Source organism: Muntiacus reevesi, chromosome 1, assembly GCF_963930625.1.
Source record: "Muntiacus reevesi chromosome 1, mMunRee1.1, whole genome shotgun sequence".
In the NCBI taxonomy this organism is placed as follows: domain Eukaryota; kingdom Metazoa; phylum Chordata; class Mammalia; order Artiodactyla; family Cervidae; genus Muntiacus; species Muntiacus reevesi.
In genome coordinates this window covers 91,900,770-91,921,802 of record NC_089249.1, presented here as the reverse complement: position 1 = coordinate 91,921,802, position 21,033 = coordinate 91,900,770, and the positions used below count along the sequence as shown (strand labels likewise).

Here is a 21,033-nt window from a genome sequence, read left to right as displayed (position 1 = left end):
GTCTTTCTTCCTTGGAGCACAAAGTAGAGGGGCTCAGGAAATTGAAAATGATTCTCTGCAAAAGTGTGTTCCCCTAAAGCTCTTTGCATTATGGGTGATTGTATGTCTTAGTTGGTGCAGAACTAATCCATCTTATTCCTACTGTCCCAGTGTAATTAGTAATAGTGTCTCCTTTAACTCAAAAGTGGAGAATACATTATATGGTGATCTTAATTGTATCATTCTTAAGATAGAGCAACCAAAATTGCACTCAGTGTTCCAGGAATGTTCAAAGTGTTTTAAGCCAAGAGTCACTCCCCCACCCCTATTACTGGATATGCCTTTGCAATATCACCTGTATTTCCCTGTGTGGTGGTTTAGTCGCGAAGTTGTGTCGGACTCTTGCGATCCCATGGACTGTAGCCTGCCAAACTCCTTTGTCCATGGGATTCTCCAGGCAAGAGTACTGGAATGGGTTGCCATTTCCTTCTCCAGGGGATCTTCTCGTCCCAGGAATTGAACCTGGGTCTCCTGCTTTGCAGTCAGATTCTTTACTGACTGAGCTACATAGTAACCTGTACTTCCCTTTGGGGACCCAAAAATTTGGAACCTGGAGCCTGTTTGTTTTATGCCCAGCCAGCCATTACCACATTTGCCGTATACTTGGTCTCCTCCCTGAATAGGGGAGACATAGCCCCACAATAGGCTATTTGCAGGATAGACTATATCTAACTTACATTGTAGTCTCCATAGTACCTTGCACAGAACTGATGCTAGTAAAGGGGATAGTAACAACAGTATTTTAAATGTAAGTCTGTATAGTTTAAGATATTGTTTGCCTTCTGCTGAACATTTAAGATCTAGAAAAACTTTACAGTAACTTGCCCTTTTCTTCCCAGTCTTCTGCTATTCATAACCTGTGTTTTTATACCATATCTGATGGTTTAATGAGTGTACATGTTTGTCTTCCACTCAGAATAATTAATGTGTTAATTAAATGGTTATCTTAAAAATTCACCATCAGGAATCCATTTTACTTTCAGCTCATTCATTTTCTCTTATGACCAAAGAAAGATTAAATTTTTTACTAAAAACATTTTTACTAAAATGTGTTCATGTTGATACCTTTATAGAGTTTAGAGAATGGTAAAAGAAAATTACCAGTTGAATAGAGGTCCACAATGAGAAAACAATTATAATTTATATATTTAAATAAGAAAAATGCAATTTGGAGAAGAGGAATGGTAAGTTCATGGGCCTTAGAACTAATCAGCGGCTTGATATGCCAGAAATAGCTTTGCTTTTTGAGTCAACTTTTGGCAGGGGGAGGTGCTTTAGCTTTTAAAATAGGAAAATATGGTTAGGTCTTTCCTATCTTTTCCTCCAGAGTTCTCAAACTGCCTTTTTTTTTTTTTTTTTTTAAACAACTGAGTTTCCAAAACGAAACAAGAAGGCCATTTCTTAAGGACTCCGCAACTTACTCTCTAATACTACAGTATGCTGAATTTTGCCCTCTACCTTTCTAGTGAAACTACTTTTCTTAATGTTACCCATAACCACCTGCCTGATTGCCAGATTTCGTGGACTCTTTTTAGCCCTTATCTCCTGTCCTGACTGCTTTATAAAGCATTTGTTCATGTTGACCATGCTCTTCTCATCTGTCTTCTTTGACTACATTCCCCTATTCTTACTCTGCTCCTTAAATTGTTAGTGCCCCTAAGCTTCTATTCTCCATCTTTTCTATTCACAACTTAACCTCAGTAATTTTGTCCACTGCCATAGCTTTAATTGCAGTGTCTCCCAGATCTTTTATCTTCCTCTGTTTCTCTTTTGAAGTCAGGTCCAGGTTCATATTTCCAAGAAATTGTTAGGTATCTCTACAAGGATGTTGCATAGCCCCTCAAACACAACACCTTCCAAACCAAGTTAAATCTTTTGTGTACCTGCTCTTCCTGCTGTCACCACCTAACCTTACATCCTCCCAGTTCTGTAGCCTGAAACTGGTTATCATCCTCAACTTTTTCCTCACCCTATCTTCTTCATCGCAGCCAAGTATCAAGTTCTATCAATTCTAACTTTAAAAAATCTGTGGTCTCTTTAAGTGTCCAGTTGTGTGCATCATTTTTTTTCTTATTATCTGTCTCCTGTGCTGTCTCAGTCACTTCAGTCATGTCCAACTCTTTGCCACCCCATGGCTGTAGCCCGCTAGGCTCCTCCTTGGGATTCTCCAGGCAAGAATACTGGAGTGGGTTGCCATTTCCTCCTCCAGATGTCTGTCTCCTAAGTGCCTCTAAATCCAAATTAACACTTCTTTCCTCTTCTCACAGCTGTTTCCATAGGTATCCAATAAATATTTTATAATGTATCATATTTATACTTAAACAGCCATTAACCTGGGTATCATCTTGACCTCCTCCCCTCCCACAATCTTCGTGCTATTCATTAAGTTCTGTTACTTCAACTTGCTTGTCTCTATTATCCATTATTTCTCTATATTCCCACTGCCAGTGCCTTAGCTCCAGCCTTCATAATTTCTTATCTAGGCTGTTAATGATTTTCTTACTCACCTGCCTTTATTTTCATTCCACTCCATCTATTTCATCCTTTATTACTGTTACCCATAACTTCCCCAAATATAATTTAATCATGTCACAGTCCAGTTTAATCAGTTTCATCATCATCAAAATAAAGGCCAAACTCCTTAACCCAGCACTCCAGAAATGTGTTTTGGTTCCTATTATAAGACAAGGCCCCTGGCATACATAATTCACTCTAGTCCTATCAAATTATTTGTAATTACTGAAAATGCCAGCCAGTTTTAATCCCTCAGTGCTCTTTGATCAGTGAAATGGCCTCCCTCTCACCAATCCCAACTCATTCTTTAGGACTGCTCAAATGTCAACATCTTCTAGAATACTTTTCTGATGACGGTTTTACCAAGCAATTGGTGTTGTTTCTCAGCTCTCCCTCAAAAACTTGCTTGTTTCATTATTATGCTTCCCTGATAGCTCAGACAGTAAAGCATCTACCTGCAATGCAGGAGACCCAGGTTTGATTCCTGGGTTGGGAAGATCCCCTGGAGAAGGAAATGGAAACCCAGTCCAGTATTTTTGCCTGGAAAATCCCATGGATGGAGAAGCCTGGCAGGCTATAGTCCATGGGGCTGCAGAGTTGGACACAACTGAGCAACTAACACCTTCACAATTTCTGTTTCATTATATCGTTTCTTTCTTCTGTCTTCACTTTTCAACTATGAACTCCTTGATGTCAAGAACTGTGTTTCTAATTTTTATTTTTGCATAAGGAAGGACAGGGGAGGAAGAGAAGGAAGAAAGGGAAAAAAGGAAAGAAAAGGGGGAGAAATTCAGTAAATGAACTGACTCACTGGATAGTGTATAAAATTGCTAGGTATTTTAGTCTTGATTTTATTACCTTTAGTTTAAGTGGGCAAGTAATAATCACTTCTTTAACTCCATGAATCTACCCTGGAAAAACTTGCCTGATGTATCACATGTGAAGGTTTAAAAGGATTGCTAAGAGTAATCCAGAATATAAATTACCAATTTGTTTACACTCCTAAAGAAAGGACTGTACTTTATCTGTTAGTTGCTACTTTAAGTGCTAACTAAAATGCTGACTCAACTTCCACATTAACACTGAAATATATTTATGTTGATCTTTTATTAGGCATCCTTCTTAGTGAATTTTTCAGGGAGCAAATGGAATATTTCAACTATCTCTATAGTTGCTTAATTCAATTCAGTTCAGTCGCTCAGTCGTGTCTGACTCTGCGACCCCATGGACGGCAGCACGCCAGGCTTTCCTGTTCATCACCAACTCCCGGAGCTTACTCAAACTCATGTCCATTGAGTCAGTGTTGCTATCCAACCATCTCATCCTCTGTCATCCCCTTCTCCTCCCGCCTTCAATCTTTCCCAGCATCAGTCTTTTCAAATGAGTCAGTTCTTTCCATCAGGAGGCCAAATTGTTGGTGTTTCAACTTCAGCATCAGTCCTTCCAATGAATATTCAGGACTGCTTTCCTTTAGGATGGACTGGTGGATCTCCTTGCTGTCCAAGGGACTCTCAAGAGTCTTCTCCAGCACCACAATTCATAAGCATCCCTTCAGTGCTCAGCTTTCTTTATAGTCCAACTCTCACATCCATACATGACTACTGGAAAACCATAGCTTTGACTAGACAGACGTTTGTTGGCAAAGTAATGTCTCTGCTTTTTAATGCTAATCCCTTGAATTTATGGTTGCTTAAATTCTCCAAAATTCTCACAGAGCATAAATCCGGGTGTGGTACAGTTGTAGAATTCATCCTTACATAGCACAATTGAGTTCCCATGCTATTTCAAGAAAATTTCTATTAGAGAAAATTATCTCTCTCTCATAGGAAATTCTCCATGATATTGCTTTGGTAATATTATTATAGACAGCTTTTCACAGATACAATCCAACAAATACTTTTATTCATGTAGCAGTTGCTTGGTGTTGACTTGAAGAAAAACACACAACATGAATGAGAGTTGTGAGCTTTTTTATTTAGGGTCTAACCAAGGACCATGCCCCAGAGGCAGGCACTCAGTAACTCTGAGGACCTGTTCCAAGAGCTAGGAGAGGAGCCAGGATGTATATGAATTTTTTGGTTAGGATATCTGTGTAGTCAAGCATGCATTTTTAAAAAAAATTTTTTTTTATTAGTTGGAGGCTAATCACTTCACAACATTTCAGTGGGTTTTGTCATACATTGACATGAATCAGCCATAGAGTTGCACGTATTCCCCGTCCCAATCCCCCCTCCCACCTCCCTCTCCACCCGACTCCTCTGGGTCCTCCCAGTGCACCAGGCCCGAGCACTTGTCTCATGCATCCCACCTGGGCTGGTGATCTGTTTCACCATAGATAATATATATCAAGCATGCATTTTAATAAAAGATTACTGCTTATCACAAACAATAGATAGATATCTCAAGTTAATGGTCTTAGTACTTTTCTGTGTATGGGAAGAAAAGTCACTGGGGTCATTGAAATTCTTCCTGCAATAATGCATCTAGTTATCTAAGACCCGTTTATCCAAAGCACAGAGTGTCTCATCCTGTTTTATTTTTTCATCCCGAATTGCTTTCAGGATGCAGTAGATTGCAACTTAACCCTTGTAGAACTGGGTGATGAGTGATGCTCTTTGTTCTTTTTTGTGTTCACATGAGTCATAAAATATTGTACTTAATTGATGATTGTTTGCCTTGTAGCTGTGGAGGATCAAAGTGAACTGAAGTATATCCCAGTTCTTCTCAGTTGTTTTGATCTGTTTTCACATAGTAGTTACTTTTCAGCTATTCTCATCTTTTCCATCTCAGACATTTCAACCAGATTTTTTCAAAGGAAAACCGCAAAAGCTCACCAGACTTCAAAACTACCAGTTAATATTATATACATAGGCAGAGAACTATGCTGGAGAAAAAGGGGTGGAGGTGATTCACAGCTTTTCATCAAGAGGCTGGTCATCTATTCTCTTCTTTTGTCCTGAATGTGGAATAATACTTTTTATTAGAGCGTAACGGTTTGTACTGTGTATCAGGTTCAATGGGATTTTTTCTTACAAAGTGGATACATTGTATGTATTAATGATATGAAATTAATAAGTCCTTTGATATTTTCTAAGCCTGTTTGCTGCCTAGCATGTGTCATTTGTATATGTATGCACATGTGTCTGTGTTTCAGTATAGCAGAAACACAGTTTACAAGAAATTGAAAATCAAAGAGTGGTCATTATAGTGTACAGCTATAGATTTTTTAAAAACTTCCTTCTTGCTGAGCTCCTGTGTATAATTGATAAATAAAAACCACCTGCTAGGATCACTCCTGCCAACTTAAACCATGTCTGACTAATAAAAAGATTCTTCAGCAGCCTTACCTTGGAAAACAGACAGAGTGGGAGGGAAAAGAAAGTGAAGTCACTCAGTCGTGTCCGACTCTTTGCGACCCCGTGAACTGTAGCCCACCAGGCTCCTCTGTCCATGGGATTCTCCAGGCAAGAATACTGGAGTGGGTTGCCATTTCCTTCTCCAGGGGATCTTCCCGACCCAGGGATCGAACTCGGGTCTCCCACATTGTAGGCAGACGCTTTACCCTCTGAGCCACCAGGGAAGCTAGTGGGAGGGAAAGAAGATTCTTTCTTGACAGGGTCAGTTTGTGTTGAAAAGACCAGAATGTTTTTATTTTTTTAGCTATCAGAAATTCAACTACCTTTAATTTTTCTGGTTATATTTTATTGGTCACTTTACTTGCAATAATACGTAATAATTCTATGTAAGATATTTCTTTGTGACCATACACAAATAGAGATTCTACACAAGGCACTGTGTAGTTTTCCTTCAGACACTTAGATCTTGTTATTTCAAGAGAAAGTAGGTGTTTTCTTAGATTGTAAGCAAATCTAAATTGCCCACTTGAAATGGCTTAAATCCAAGACTGGACTTTCCTGTGGAGAGAAGTGAGTTAGAATGTGATAACAGAAAGAATGGACAATTCCTTTACATCATAGTGAAAAAATTAACGAGCAGCTACTGCATGTTATTGACTTGCAGGATGTGTCTCACATCAGTGCTATAAAGCTGTTTAAATGAAATAACTATACCAGGTGATTATTTTTAAATACCTAGCATTTTTCTGACTCATGATTCGAATAAACACCTTCGAGTTTAATGTTGTCTTTTGTTCTCTGCTTCTAATTACTTGTTGAGACATTTACTGGTTACTGAAGAAGCCTCTCGAGTCAAACTGTGTTTGTACTTTGAAAGCGAGTTCTTACCTTACCGTCTCCCAAATATCAGTGTATTGAAATAATAGGAATTTTTCTTTTCTCGTTGGTTTTGAAACTGGCATTTCACTCAATTCTTTTTTTTTTTTTTTTTTTTTAATTTGCAGAGCTTCCTTACGGCTGGGAGAAAATAGAGGACCCTCAGTATGGGACGTACTATGTTGAGTAAGTTTGCTACCCCCGCTTATGCGTTCCCAAGTGTTTCCCTTTCATCGCACAACTTTGGGGAGTGAATGAGGCACCTGATGCTTCTGCCACCCCACTTTCAGGTTTTGCCCCCGGGGAAGGAGAAGGTAGGGACAGTGGGCGTTTACTTCACTGATTCTGTGTTCCCTAGAAGTTGGCTTTGAAGTAAGTATAGAGAGCCAGGGGGAAGTTGCTCAGATGATTAATAGCTGGAGATGTCATCAGTACTACTTCGGCCTCTAGAAAGAGAAGTAGTCAGATAGGAAACTAACGGTGAACTAGTAAGGCCACTTTCAGCCCCACACCTGCATGATTCTCAAGGCAATGAAAGGACTCTGAGGGCATTGTATCATAGTGATCCAAAGTTTTGAAGTACATGATTACAACTGTTCTCTTTTTTAAGGAGTTAATCAAGGAAAACTTAGTTTTCTTTTTGGAGGTGAAAGTTGCTTCTGACACAGCTGCTATAGTTAAATTTAAACATAAATCTGTGTTGGAATAGAGGATCAAACACCTGCCTATGTTAGCCAGAGAAATTAGGATAACATCAACTTCTGATTTTCTTTCCCTTTTCTTCATTTATCTAATTGCTACATTGTTATGATCATTGGGATTGCTTTCTTTCCAGATGATATAGATAGAATTTTGACCTCAGTCATCTACTAGCAGGCAAATAATTACATCAGAGAGGTTACTATTAACTTGGGAACTCGGAGTCTGCACCATCTGCCAAGATAGTGAAGGCAATATATTATTACCTGGAAAATGGTGAACATGAGCATCTTCTATTTTTATGACTGCTAATTAGTTTTTCATCATTTGTTGGCATAAATAAATGCCACTTCCCTAAAGTGAGTAACTGATTCCTGTTATAATGCTAGTTCTTATACTAGTGTGTAGGCTGCTACTTGAGTCACTGTGCTTAGAGAGATTTTTGGAATGATTTCTTAAAGTCTAACTTATACCCTAAGAAAAATAACTCAGATTTATAACTTAACAGTTCCATTGAAAGGTTATGTTAATTTTATTTCTTATCTTTCTGATACTATGATGTGAGAAGTATACAGCAGCTCTTTTGTTACTTTTTTCTAAAGTATATTTAGTTAAAAGAAAAAAAATAACCATTTTTCAAATCAAAGGAATATTTGAAGGCTAGCTGAAAAGAATTTGTGGTAAATTTCCCCCTAATAGTTAGTCTGTTCAAATTGGGCTTCCATCAACTATTATTTGCCATTAACACTGCTGAGCATTTCTGAGATAATGATTCTCATTCTCTTAGTATCCATTCCAACAAATTTGAATGCATGGTCAAGAGGTGAAATTCATTTGCCTGTTATAAAATCTTGCGCTAAATGATCTGGTTCTCATTAAACAAGGATGTACTAATATTGAAGCAACTTTAGGGCAGTCCTGAAGTGACCTGCTCTCAGCTGTCATGGAGGCATGTGAAAAGCCTGATTAGAATCAACAGCAGTGGCAGCGATGTGATTTTGTATGATAGTTCGCAGACGAGCTCATTTTACTGGAGGGTAATTTATTAGATTAAGAAAGAGCAGGCTGTACTCAAGATGCACATTAGTATGGAATCAGCCGAGTTCTGAAGTGTGGCTTGATTCCCAGATTAGTTAAGCTTTGAATCTCAACTATAGTAATCTGCAGTGAGTTTACTGATGGAGATAAAAAGCTGTTACTTGAATGGCTACTCTCTGGCTCTCTTAGTTTGTCAAACCAGATGGCACAGTGATTGCTCTTGGCAAGAGCCTTATAGTAGTAACACCAACTGCAATGGCAGGTTTTTGGGGTAAGCATTTATTTTAGAAGATGAGATTCTGAAATGGATTAATTTATTTTTGGAAATAAAAGTGTTCCCAAAATTTAATGGTAGGCCTTCCATAAGATTTAATGCTCCTATCTTTAGAAATGTTGTCTTAATGCGTTCTTTAATTGCCTTTGTACAGTTAGGTGACACAGTCAAAATATACATCTGCTTTTCATATCTTAACTTTTCATGAAGGATAATGATTTTGTTTGTTGAGATGAATTCTTAAAATTCATATATTTACACAAAATTTTAATAGAGATGAAATTTCAAATTATTTATTATCTATTTAATCAGGCTTGTTTGCTACTCTTGTTTGCTTTTTCTGATAATCTATCATGGTCCCTTCTCTTCCCATAGCTAGTTTTACCGAAAGCAAAATTTGTTACATGTTAATAGTGCTATGGGTATAAGTAACGAAAGGAAAAGGAGAGTGTTTTTACTGTTTGGTTTTTTGGTTGGCATTTTAATCTAGGTAGTCTAAGATGACAGATGCAGTTACTCTTTTTTCTAAAATCTTACACTCTTTTGTCAAAGACTTTTCAGGAAAGGGATTACTCATTTGCATTCTTCTACTCTCTTCTCCCACACATTACAAAGAGTGTAAATATAAATTACTCCTTTTTATGTATTAATGCCTGGGCGGCAAAGTGAGTCATTCTAACTGATGACATTCAAGTAAGCCAAGGTTCTTTCTAAACAGGTTTATTCTTTTCAAAGTGTCAGTTTCTAGGTTTGTTTTTTCAGGAATATGTAAATTATCAGTATGTAATAAATAACTTTAAAAATGGTACCTAACTTAACACCAAAGATTTTCATTTTCGTGGAAGGTTAAACAGTTAACTCAGTTGATAAGGTCCTTTCTCATAGTAAGAAGCAGAAGCACACTTGAGTTTTAGTGAAATCAGAACCCAAAGAATGTCACGTAGAACTTGCCATATTTAGAGCTCTGAAACTGAATACCTGCATCTGTTGCAGGGCTGATAATGCACTAGAATCCTAAAAGGCATAGAGAAGCATACCCGGAAGCTAGGATACCTTGCTGTAAGGGTTTTTTTCTCCCTGTCGACCCCTCCTCCATCCCCATTAATGGTCACAAGTGTCAAAGAAAATATCCAAGTTGTATGACTATCTATGTGTACATTTTGTAATATTCAGCTTATCTAAAGACAATCATAATCTGAAATTCTCATGATTTAATGTTTAATTGTTGATATTTAGTAATGTCACTTCTTGTTAAAATGGATTCTGCTGGAAAATGAATTTCAATTGGCTGAAATGTATTTTTAGTGTAGAAGTACTAGAATATAATTCCCCCTTGTTTCTGTATTCGACCTAGCTGCAGTCTTAAACATCTTTCATATAGTAGTTGCATTCTTTTTTTTTTTTTTTTTTTTAATATTATTTTATTAGTTGGAGGCCAATCACTTTACAACATTTCAGTGGGTTTTGTCATACATTGACATGAATCAGCCATATAGTTACATGTATTCCCCATCCCGATCCCCCCTCCCACCTCCCTCCCCACCCGACTCCTCAGGGTCCTCCCAGTGCACCAGGCCCGAGCACCTGACTCATGTATCCCACCTGGGCTGGTGGTCCGTTTCACCATAGATAATATACATGCTGTTCTTTCAAAACATCCCACCCTCACGTTCTCCCCCAGAGTTCAAAAGTCTGTTCTGTATTTCTGTGTCTCTTTTTCTGTTTTGCATATAGGGTTATCGCCACCATCTATCTAAATTCCGTATATATGTGTTAGTATACTGTAATGTTCTTTATCTTTCTGACTTACTTCACTCTGTATAATGGGCTCCAGTTTCATCCATCTCATTAGAACTGATTCAAATGAATTCTTTTTAACGGCTGAGTAATGGGAAAATAAACGACCCAATCAAAAAATGGGCCAAAGAACTAAACAGACATTTCTCCAAAGAAGACATACAGATGGCTAACAAACACATGAAAAGATGCTCAACATCACTCATCATCAGAGAAATGCAAATCAAAACCACAATGAGGTACCATTACACGCCAGTCAGGATGGCTGCTATCCAAAAGTCTACAAGCAATAAATGCTGGAGAGGGTGTGGAGAAAAGGGAACCCTCTTACACTGTTGGTGGGAATGCAAACTAGTACAGCCACTATGGAAAACAGTGTGGAGATTTCTTAAAAAACTGGAAATAGAACTGCCATATGACCCAGCAATACCACTTCTGGGCATACACACTGAGGAATCCAGATCTGAAAGAGACACGTGCACCCCAATGTTCATCGCAGCACTGTTTATAATAGCCAGGACATGGAAGCAACCTAGATGCCCATCAGCAGATGAATGGATAAGGAAGCTGTGGTACATATACACCATGGAATATTACTCAGCCGTTAAAAAGTAGTTGCATTCTTAATCGACTTACAATTAACCAACTTTCCAGAATAGCCAATACTCAGTCCCTTCTGTAAAACATACTCTTACCATAGTGTATTGAATACTGTCATCTAATGGCCTGCCTCTCGTCTCCCCATACTTTTCTGATTTCCACCACAGACTTGTATGCTTTCAAAGAGTTAGTTATGAGTGTTCCTAAATTGTCAAAAAGAGTTGAACTTATAATTATGTAATTGGTTATTATATAATTTTGAAGAAATTTAACTGTAAAAGAGTTGGTCTGTGATAACAGTTTGATAAAAGCAAGTCACTTTGCTTTTTTGATGTAAATTGATGTGGGTGAGTCAGTTGGAAAAATAATAGTAAAATTTTAGAAGACGTCTGTACTTAGATTTCTTTAAAAGTGTCTTCACAGCTGCTTCACTTCAGAGAAACTTAAAACCCTCCTACCATTAACTGCCTTTAAAAAAATTTAACTGATCAATTGCCAATAGTTCTAGCTATATCATATATGAGGGCTTCATTTATAGTTTTGAAAACTGTTGTTAGCAATATTAGAAATGATTATAGAGAAGCTGTATGAAACATTTCAGCAACTTTGACTTCTAGACGTCTTCTGTGGGTCGTTCTTTAGTTGCTGAAAAGCTCTTCCTCCATGACTTGTCAGCATCTCTGGGTTCCATAGCATAACGATACGTGTTTGTCCCTTAATGAGTGATGATGGAATGATACGAGAGTCTATTTTAAAATATGTAATTCTTTCATATTAAACTGAAATGCATATTTGTCTACATTTTACAGTCACCTTAACCAGAAAACCCAGTTTGAAAATCCAGTGGAGGAAGCCAAAAGGAAAAAGCAGTTAGGACAGGCTGATACTGGGTCTTCAAAACCAGGTAGAACTTTTACTTCTATCTTCTAAAAATAACTTGTGACATTTATATGCTGAAATAATAAAAGTGAGTTTGAACTTTGAATTGTTGGGGCTTTGAAAATCAACAGAGACTATTTAATTTTTGTTACTGTAAAGATATGAATAATCTTAATAAAGCATCTGGCCATTTTGAGAATGTTGAGTTTTTTTTCTCTTGCTGCTTATATAGAAAGTGTGAAATTGTTGGGAGAAGGGATTGAATAACTTTGTTATGGGTGCAAGGTTTTAATTTGTAAACTGGATTGTTTTATAGTGTTTAAGGCCAAGTCAGTATTAGAGCTTTGATTCATTATGAGCTTCTCACAAGTTAATTGCTTAGATTTAACATCAGTGACCATTCAGGATTCTTTATTAACTGATATGAACAAATACTGAGCAAATCCACTATATCGTTTGCCTATATCATTGATTTTCAACTGGGATAGTAGGGTATTAGTAATATCAGAATCATTTGAGGAGCATTTTTAAAATGCATAGGTCCTAAGATTTTGATGAGCCTAGCCATGTGTGTTCTGTAAAAGATGTCCAGGAATTTCTTCCATCTTACTCATCCCCCTTCATTGCCTCCCCCTTCTCTGTCATTAATAAGATCTATATCATCATAATCTAGTAGATTCTTCACTCAGTTGCTGATGAAACAGTTTTTTCTTATAGCCCCTCTTCAAAAGCATAGTCCCTTCCCTTAAGTTTTACATTTGATTGAGCAAATATTTTTAGATTAATAAATATTTTTGAGCACCTTCTATATGCCCAGTGCTTTCCTTGGTACCTGGTATTAAAAAATGATTAAGAGTAAGATAGGTCTTACCCTCAAAGTTTACAGTCTAAAATAGGAAACCAATGGCTATAATGTATGCTGATAGGTGCCATCCTATGTTAGTAGTTAAATGTACAGGGAGACGGAACAAGTTTGAATCCCAGCTGTGTAACCTTGGATGAGTTTTTTAAATGTTTGTTTTCTCATCTATTAATACAAAATATGAATAGTAGTAGTACCTACCTCTTAAGGTGGTTCTGAGTATGCAAGTTAATACATGTAAATTGCTTACAAATACATGTCTGGCACATGGTGGCCAAAAAATGATAATTTTCATTGTTATTAATAGAGATGTACAAGGTTCAGTCGTAGTGTAAAAGAGGAAGTGCTTGCCTTTGCTTTAAAGGAGAAAGTTGAGGGGCAGGGGGACTTTCAAACAGAGGACATATTTGAACTGGGTCTTCTAAGTGTCAGTAAAAGCTAAATCAGGCAGATAAAAATTTTAGAGGAGCAAGAAGGCATACTGAGTAGAAGGAACAGGATATATAAAATCATAGCAGCATGAAATAGTGGTCCAGGGGTCAGAGAACAGATACGAATGACCAGAGCATAGTAGAAACGAGAGATGATGTTGCAAGGATAGGTAACCATGAGAAGAAGCCTGAAATAGCTGACTTTTTTTTTTAATGTCAAGTGCTTGTATTTATAAGAGATCAGTAAATCTGGGAAGAACATAACAAAGAAAGTAGGCCTACTCCTGCCCCAAACCTGCCTTTGTCAGTGTTTCCAGGACAGCCTGCTGCTTGCAGTAGCCGTGTGCATACTGCAGAAGTCATGCAACCGTACAGAGCAGCCCGAGGCCTGCTCTTTTCTAAAACCCAGTAAGCTTTAATGCATGCTAGGAGGGGCAGCAGCAGATCCACAAAGATAACTCTGGGCTTGATATTAATGTGGTCTCAATATGAAACAAGTCAGCCTTGTGGATTTGTCATTAAACATCAAAACCACCGTGAGAGACCACTCTATGCCTACTAGGATGGCTATAACCGAAACAAAGCAGACAGTGACAAGTGCTGGCAAGGGTGTGACGCAGTCAGAACCCTCATACATTGATGGTACAATGTAAAATGGTGCAGCCACTTTAGAAAAGTTTGGCAATCCTTCAGAAGATTAAATAGTTACAATATTAATATGTTCATGATAACTGCTACATTTCCATTCCCAATATGTACCTAAAAGGAATGAACGTATTTGCCTACAGAAAATCTTGTACATGAGTGTTCACAGCAATATTACTCATAATATCCAAAAAGTATAAACAACCCAACAAATCAGTGAATAAATAAAATGTGATATATCTGTATAATGGAATATTATTTGGTAATAAAAAAGGAATAAAGTACATGCTACAACACAGATGAACCTCAAAAAATTATGCTAAGTGAAATAAACCATTCAAAAGACCACATATTATATAATTCCATTTATATTAAATGTCCAGATTGGGCATGTCTGTAGACAGAAAGTAGCTTAGTGATTGAGGTTAGGATGTGAGGGCAGGTTGGGGAGAAATGAGAAGTGACTGCTAATGAGCACCAAGATTTCTTTGGTATGTGTTTGGGGAGAGAGAAACTGTGCTAAAGTTAGATTGTGGTGATGGTTACCATGTCATTGACTTGTATAATTCTATCATATGTAGATTATGTCTCAATAAAACTGTTAAAAAAGAGATTTGTCAGAAAAATTTAAACCATATTTTGAAAAGCTAACTTAAACAGTGCTTTTTAAGATATGAACCTATACAGTTTGATCCCCACAGTTTTCATAAGTGCCCTAAGGGTAGCCAGGTGGAGCAAACTTTCTGGGAAAGAGAAGACAAGTATTACTTGCAAATGTGGATCACTTTTAGTGCTAGGATCATCTGAGGAAACCCCTAAAAATAGGCTTTTCATTGGAACTGTGCTTTTTGTCTTCCTAAAGTTTCCACTAAACACAGGTAAAAGGGAAAGAAGCATGAAGCTATTTACTAGTAGTGCAGGGGTTCACTCCACTCATCAGTTATAAGTTAAAGGCTGCAGAAAGCCTGAGTCATGGGTTATAAAAAGTTCTCAATGTATTCTCTTTTATTTATTTATTTTTTGTATTCTCTTATATAAGTTTGTGACAGTTGCCTTTATCTTCCTAGTATAGTGTTTTCTACATAGAGCTCCAGTAGCTGCTTAGTCAAATGAAATATACATCCGAATGAGTGTCCAAGGCTTTCAGGATTTTAATAATAAAGGTTCTCCTTCAGGTGTGTCATTCTGACTTCTATCTAAAGGACTCTTTGCGATTAGAAAAAGTAAGTACATAAAAGGCAATGAGATGGAGATGAAATAGATGTTTTTATACCTTTCAAATGACATAGAAGAGTCCTATAAAAGAGAAATGATTCATTAGCTAAGTTTTTTTTCCAGTGATTTAATATATGAATTTAAATTCCAACTGTTCTATAACATTGGATTCTCTCTTATTTTCTTTCTGTTATGGTTTGTTATGTTTAAATTATATAGACTATCTTGGGAATTAGCTCTGAGGAGTATATTCATTGTAATTATTCTTGTTTCTCATTTTTGTGCAGATACAGAAAAATCACACTTCACTCGAGATCCATCCCAGCTTAAAGGCATCCTTGTTCGAGCGTCATTGAAAAAAAGCACAATGGGATTTGGTTTTACCATTATTGGTGGGGATAGGCCTGATGAATTCCTGCAAGTGAAAAATGTGCTGAAAGATGGTCCTGCAGCTCAGGATGGGAAAATTGCACCAGGTAACAGGTTTTGCAGAAATACTTAAAGGAGGTCTTCCCTGGCGGTCCAGTGTTTAAGACTCCACTTCCACTGCCGGAGGCACGAGTTCCACTGTTGGTTGGGGAACTAAGATCTCACATGTGTCGCATGGCGTGGCAAAAATTTTTTTAAAAAAAGAGAAGTACTTAAAGAGTTGTGATCCTATAACAAAAATTATAGTGAAAATGTTTTATATGTATATATAACATATATACCAAATATATAATAGCTATATAAATATATATCATATATGTATTTTGTGTGTGTGTATGTGTGTGTGTGTGTAGAGAGAGAGAGAAAGAAATTATACAACCAAGAGGTAAATTCCTGTATTAAAATAGTTTATCTTCTAAATTAAGTACATGGTAGTTTTGAGGGAGGGTCATTTATTAATATTTTGTATAGTTTGTATAGTTTGAGATAACCCTTTGGCTATACTAAGCTAAGGATTTATTAACCATCTCAGAAAATTGATTGTTTGATTTTCTGTGATTGTGTAGGTTACTTTTGAAGTTATTTAACATTTACCTGTAACCTTTTTGAACAGTGACTCATTGTGATGTTTGCAGTGATACTGAACCAGTTGGTATACCCCACATTTTTTCACCAGGTTGGCCCTTTTCCTTTGTTTTTTTCTTTCTTAGTGGCTATTAGTAAAGTTAAGCCACTATGTTAAGAATTATAGACAATAAAGCTAAAAAAAGAAAAAAGAATACAAAAAGAAAAGAGGAAAAGAAAAAATGGGAAAAAAAGAATTATAGACAATAATGTTATTATTTTTACAGAGCTGTATAAATTTGTCTTTTATGTAGTTTTCTCAACATCTTTATGTGAGCGACTGTTTATGGCTATAGGTTAGAGGAAGTTTAAGAGTAGTTACTGATTATGAGGAAGGTTTAAATACTTTTTTTCCAGAAGATTTTAATAATCCACTGAGGCTGCTTCTTAAACTATTTGCTAGGCTTTTCTAATCCTCTGTTATTTCACATACTATGTATAAATACCATTTGGATGACTCAATTATCATATTACTTTTGATGGCAGGTATCAACTTATTTTCAATTAGGATATGGGATCTCTCATATTATGCTTCCCGAATAATATAGATTTAGATTTGTCTAACAGTGTTATTAATTTGTAAAGCAATATGATACTTCTATAAAAATTCAGAGAACTTTAACTAGGGGAGGAAAAGTCAAAGTTTTGTTTCTAATTAGTTTAATTTCTTTATCTTCTTGAATTTTGAAGTGAATTTCCACAGGCTAACATTTGTTTTTAAACAGCGTTCATGTTGATTTTTTAAAGCCTACATGCAATCAGAACAAATTGAAGCACCTTTATTTGGCAATAACATTTTAAATAATCATATTCAAATAAAAGCAGCAAATGGATAAGACATCAGAGGGCAAATTTTAAAAATCAAAACTGCATTTAAAAAAACACACAACTGATGAATGTCAAGTGGCAAAGATACTACAACCAAAGTGGTCATAATGATGTAAAAGCAAGAAAGTAAAACTGGCTTTTATAAGGATTAATTCAGCTGAATTTTCAGAATCTTAAATAATATGTTCTTTACTTGTATTCAATTTTTTTGTTGCTTATTTCTCCTTTTGATAACTAAATTACACTAAATTGAAAGTCTCTCCAAAAAAAAGAGATGTGAAAAGAAAATTCATTCATAAGCTATTATTCTAATCTTTAACCTTACATTGTTCAAACTAGAATGAATTTTTAAGCACAGTGTAATCAATGGCTACTTAAAAACCATGAAATAAGCTGTATTTAAAGCATGTCTGTTTTGTCTGTCTGTATCAGTAGCCAGTGGAGCTGTGCACCCCTTGCCTATGTATCAACTCCTGCTACAGTGTACCTCGCTTTGTGTGCCCACTTAGCTGTCGCTCAAAGGATATACCAACAAGGATAATGTGGATTTTTTTAAGATTCACTTGAGCTTGAGGTCGTAACTGTCTGCCACTAAGCATACATTTATATGGCTTCCCGGGTGGCTCCAGTGGTAAAGAATCCACCTGCCAATGCAGGAGACCTAGGTTCGGTCACTGGGTTGGAAAGACCCTGGAGTAGGAAATGGCAACCCATTCCAGTATTCTTGCCTGGAGGATTCCATGGACAGAGAAGCCTGACGAGCAGTCCATGGGATCGCAAAGAGTCACACACACACACACACACACACACACACACACACGTTTATATATTCTTTTTAGGGAGGAGTCACTGAAGGGAGAATGACATGTCTGTGTTCAAAATCTATTTTTTCAGTAGGTAATGAACAGTAAGAGGTTTCCAGAATTCAAATTTAGATGCTAAATTTCAGTTATTTTTATCTCCCCCAACAAAAGATCGATTTATTTGATGGCTTTAACATTTTTCATGTGATTTATGTTTTACCAGGTGATGTTATTGTAGACATCAATGGCAACTGTGTCCTTGGTCACACGCATGCAGATGTTGTCCAGATGTTTCAGTTGGTACCTGTCAATCAGTATGTAAACCTCACTCTATGTCGTGGATATCCGCTTCCTGATGACAATGAAGATCCTGTTGTGGACATTGTTGCTGCTACTCCTGTCATCAATGGACAGTCATTAACTAAGGGAGAGACTTGCCTGAATACTCAGGATTTTAAGTCAGGAGCAGTGGTGCTGGACCAGAATGGAAAATCGGGACACAGCTTGATCAGTGATCGTTTTAATGGAGCATCAGACCTGAATGAACAGAGAGCATCTATGGCATCGTCAGGCAGCTCCCAGCCAGAACTAGTGACTATCCCTCTGATCAAGGGCCCTAAAGGCTTTGGGTTTGCAATTGCTGACAGCCCAACGGGACAGAAGGTGAAAATGATATTGGATAGTCAGTGGTGTCAAGGCCTGCAGAAAGGGGATATCATTAAGGAGATTTACCACCAAAATGTGCAGAATTTAACACATCTCCAAGTGGTAGAGGTGCTAAAGCAGTTTCCAGTAGGTGCAGATGTACCATTACTTATCTTAAGAGGAGGTGAGTAAAAGCACAAGGAAAAGTCTTCATTGTTCATGCATTTATATCTGTGAATTGTCCTTCCTTTCAGGTCAGAATATCTCTTTCCCAGAAGACTTACCTGGTAATTAGTGTGCATTTTCCTTAAGTTCTGTCTGACTGCTTCCATAAGCAGTATCTTTTGTAGCAGTTTTTTTTTTTTTTTTTAGTTATTAGTGGTTTCATTTGTGTGCATTATAGATTTTTTTCCCTCAGTGTTTTTTTTTTTAAATCTGATTTATAACTTTAATGATTAGACAGAGTCATAGCATTGTGCTACTTCAGATGAAATATATCCTCTTAATTTCATTTTCTCTGTTGATGGCAATAATAGAAATGGATTCTTTCAAGCAGTGGTGCTTCATCTGGACCTCTGTAATGTACCAAGGATGTTTTGAAAGAGCTAGCATCTCTGTGAATAAGTAAAAATGTTGGATGGTGTGTTAATCTTTTCTGTAAAAGCAGTCATGATAGCTTGTGCTCATAAAGCTTTTATCTTAAGCTTTAATATCCGTCAGTAAATGTTAATTAAACCCCACAGTGCTCATGTGAGAGAAATATAATTTTATTTTCCAAGGTCATCAACTGACTTGAACTGCTCCCAGAAATAAATGCAGTTCCAAGGACTAATCAAAAAGTTATATTTTAACGGGCTTTCTTAAACCCATACCAATGAATGACCAGTATTTTAAAGAATAAAATTTAGCCCTTCACATGTATCTCACTGACTGTTAGTTTTCATTTTTGAGGCAAATGGACAATTTAACTTCAATTCTCATTTCTTTGAACTGTTTTTGTTTCTTCTCTGGGTGATACCCTGGGTGTGCCCAGAGTAAGTGCAGATCTCTTTGTGGAGGCTGGAGAGTTATTCAGAGTTCCAACAGATGTAAGCATCTAGGGTTCTGCGTCAAACAGGCTGAATGTCAGTTTCCTGCCTAGTTGCTGGTTGATTCCACAGTACAGGAAAGTAATGTTAATCTATTTGAGTCTTGCTTTACCTTATCTATAAAATGGCAAACATGTATGCCTTAAGATTGTCATAAAAAATGAAATATGTGTATAATGCCTGGCACGTGGAACATGTTGGATATAATTTACTAGCCTACTAAAAGTCAAAGTTAGTTTTATCATAAACATTAGCAGTATTTGTAGTCTGGGAATCCTTCCTCTGTTTTTAAAATGTGGCTCATTTTTTTTAAGGTCCTCCTTCACCAACTAAAACTGCCAAATTGGTGAGTATGCAGTTGTCCTCAAATTCTTCTTTCCAACTCACAGAGAGAGATGCTGCGTTTCACTTCATGAGGGCTGCTTGTGGGGTGGATGTTTACAGACCGGGAGGAGTCAGAAGGCAGACTGCCCTGGGCTTGGAACAGAAACTCAGGGAAGTGTGCAAGTTAGAAAAAGCCATCTATACAGGGAGTGTGCTCTGCTGGTTAAATGTTTCTGTGGGAGAAATGTTAGAGACCTGTAGTAGTCTGATCCTTCTACATAGTAAAACGTGGACCCATTGAGGGGCCTCCTGATGGGTCCTTTGACTTTCTTTGTGTTTCAGAGGAGCAAGGGTAAGGAGTGGCTAAACATTTGGGCAGATGTCTTGCTGCAATGAGAAGATGCAGTGGTTTCCCATAAGCGCATGGGGACTGTCATTACCCACGTTTAGCTCACTTTCTGACGTTCAGGGCTGGAGCAGTTGTGTCCTCTCTGCTCAGTCTGCTTGTTATCAGACCAACAGGCTGTCAGACTTGGAACAGTTTTTTTGTGGTGGTCTTCAATAACCGACTAGCCTACTTTAGGACCTGTGTAAAGACTAAGACCCAAACAAAGGACGCACCAGATAATGGTATGAAAGAAACTGTGCTAGGTACACGTGTAGCTACTTAAATATTTAAGTTTACAGTTATATGGATATAAAGACAATTAGGTATATAATCCTGTTAGCTCTAGTTTGCTTGATTTGGAATGTATCATCTTATAGTTAAAAGATGGTCTTCCATAACCATAAACCATAGGCTGCTAATCAAAAGATCATCAGATACAAAATAGATTAATTCTCTATAGCCCACTGAAAACGATCCTCTGCAAATTTGCCATTTTATGGGTCAGAAGGAAAGAAACACTCTGCCTTTTTATAGACTGTCACCCTTAGGTCCAGTGTGAACAGAAGTTGTTTTTACATGTTCAGTTAAAATTATGCTACATTTTTCTTCATTCCTCCGGGCCCTCTAGTAATTGTTTTTAACCCCTACGCTACCCTGTGTCTCATAACGGATGCCAGTG

General features: G+C 37.2%; 1 protein-coding gene across 2 annotated transcripts in view; it reads left to right on the top strand.

Moving 5' to 3' along the window:
- The window catches only part of MAGI3 (membrane associated guanylate kinase, WW and PDZ domain containing 3), a 253,176-nt gene that overhangs the window by 183,331 nt on the left and 48,812 nt on the right, over positions 1–21,033 (top strand). For both annotated transcript variants that reach the window (XM_065906784.1, XM_065906776.1), the window contains exons 7-11: positions 6,914–6,971; positions 12,003–12,097; positions 15,513–15,701; positions 18,133–18,738; positions 19,957–19,988. In XM_065906784.1, coding sequence (XP_065762856.1) covers positions 6,914–6,971; positions 12,003–12,097; positions 15,513–15,701; positions 18,133–18,738; positions 19,957–19,988 — 980 coding nt within the window. The remainder of the gene's footprint in view (positions 1–6,913; positions 6,972–12,002; positions 12,098–15,512; positions 15,702–18,132; positions 18,739–19,956; positions 19,989–21,033) is intronic.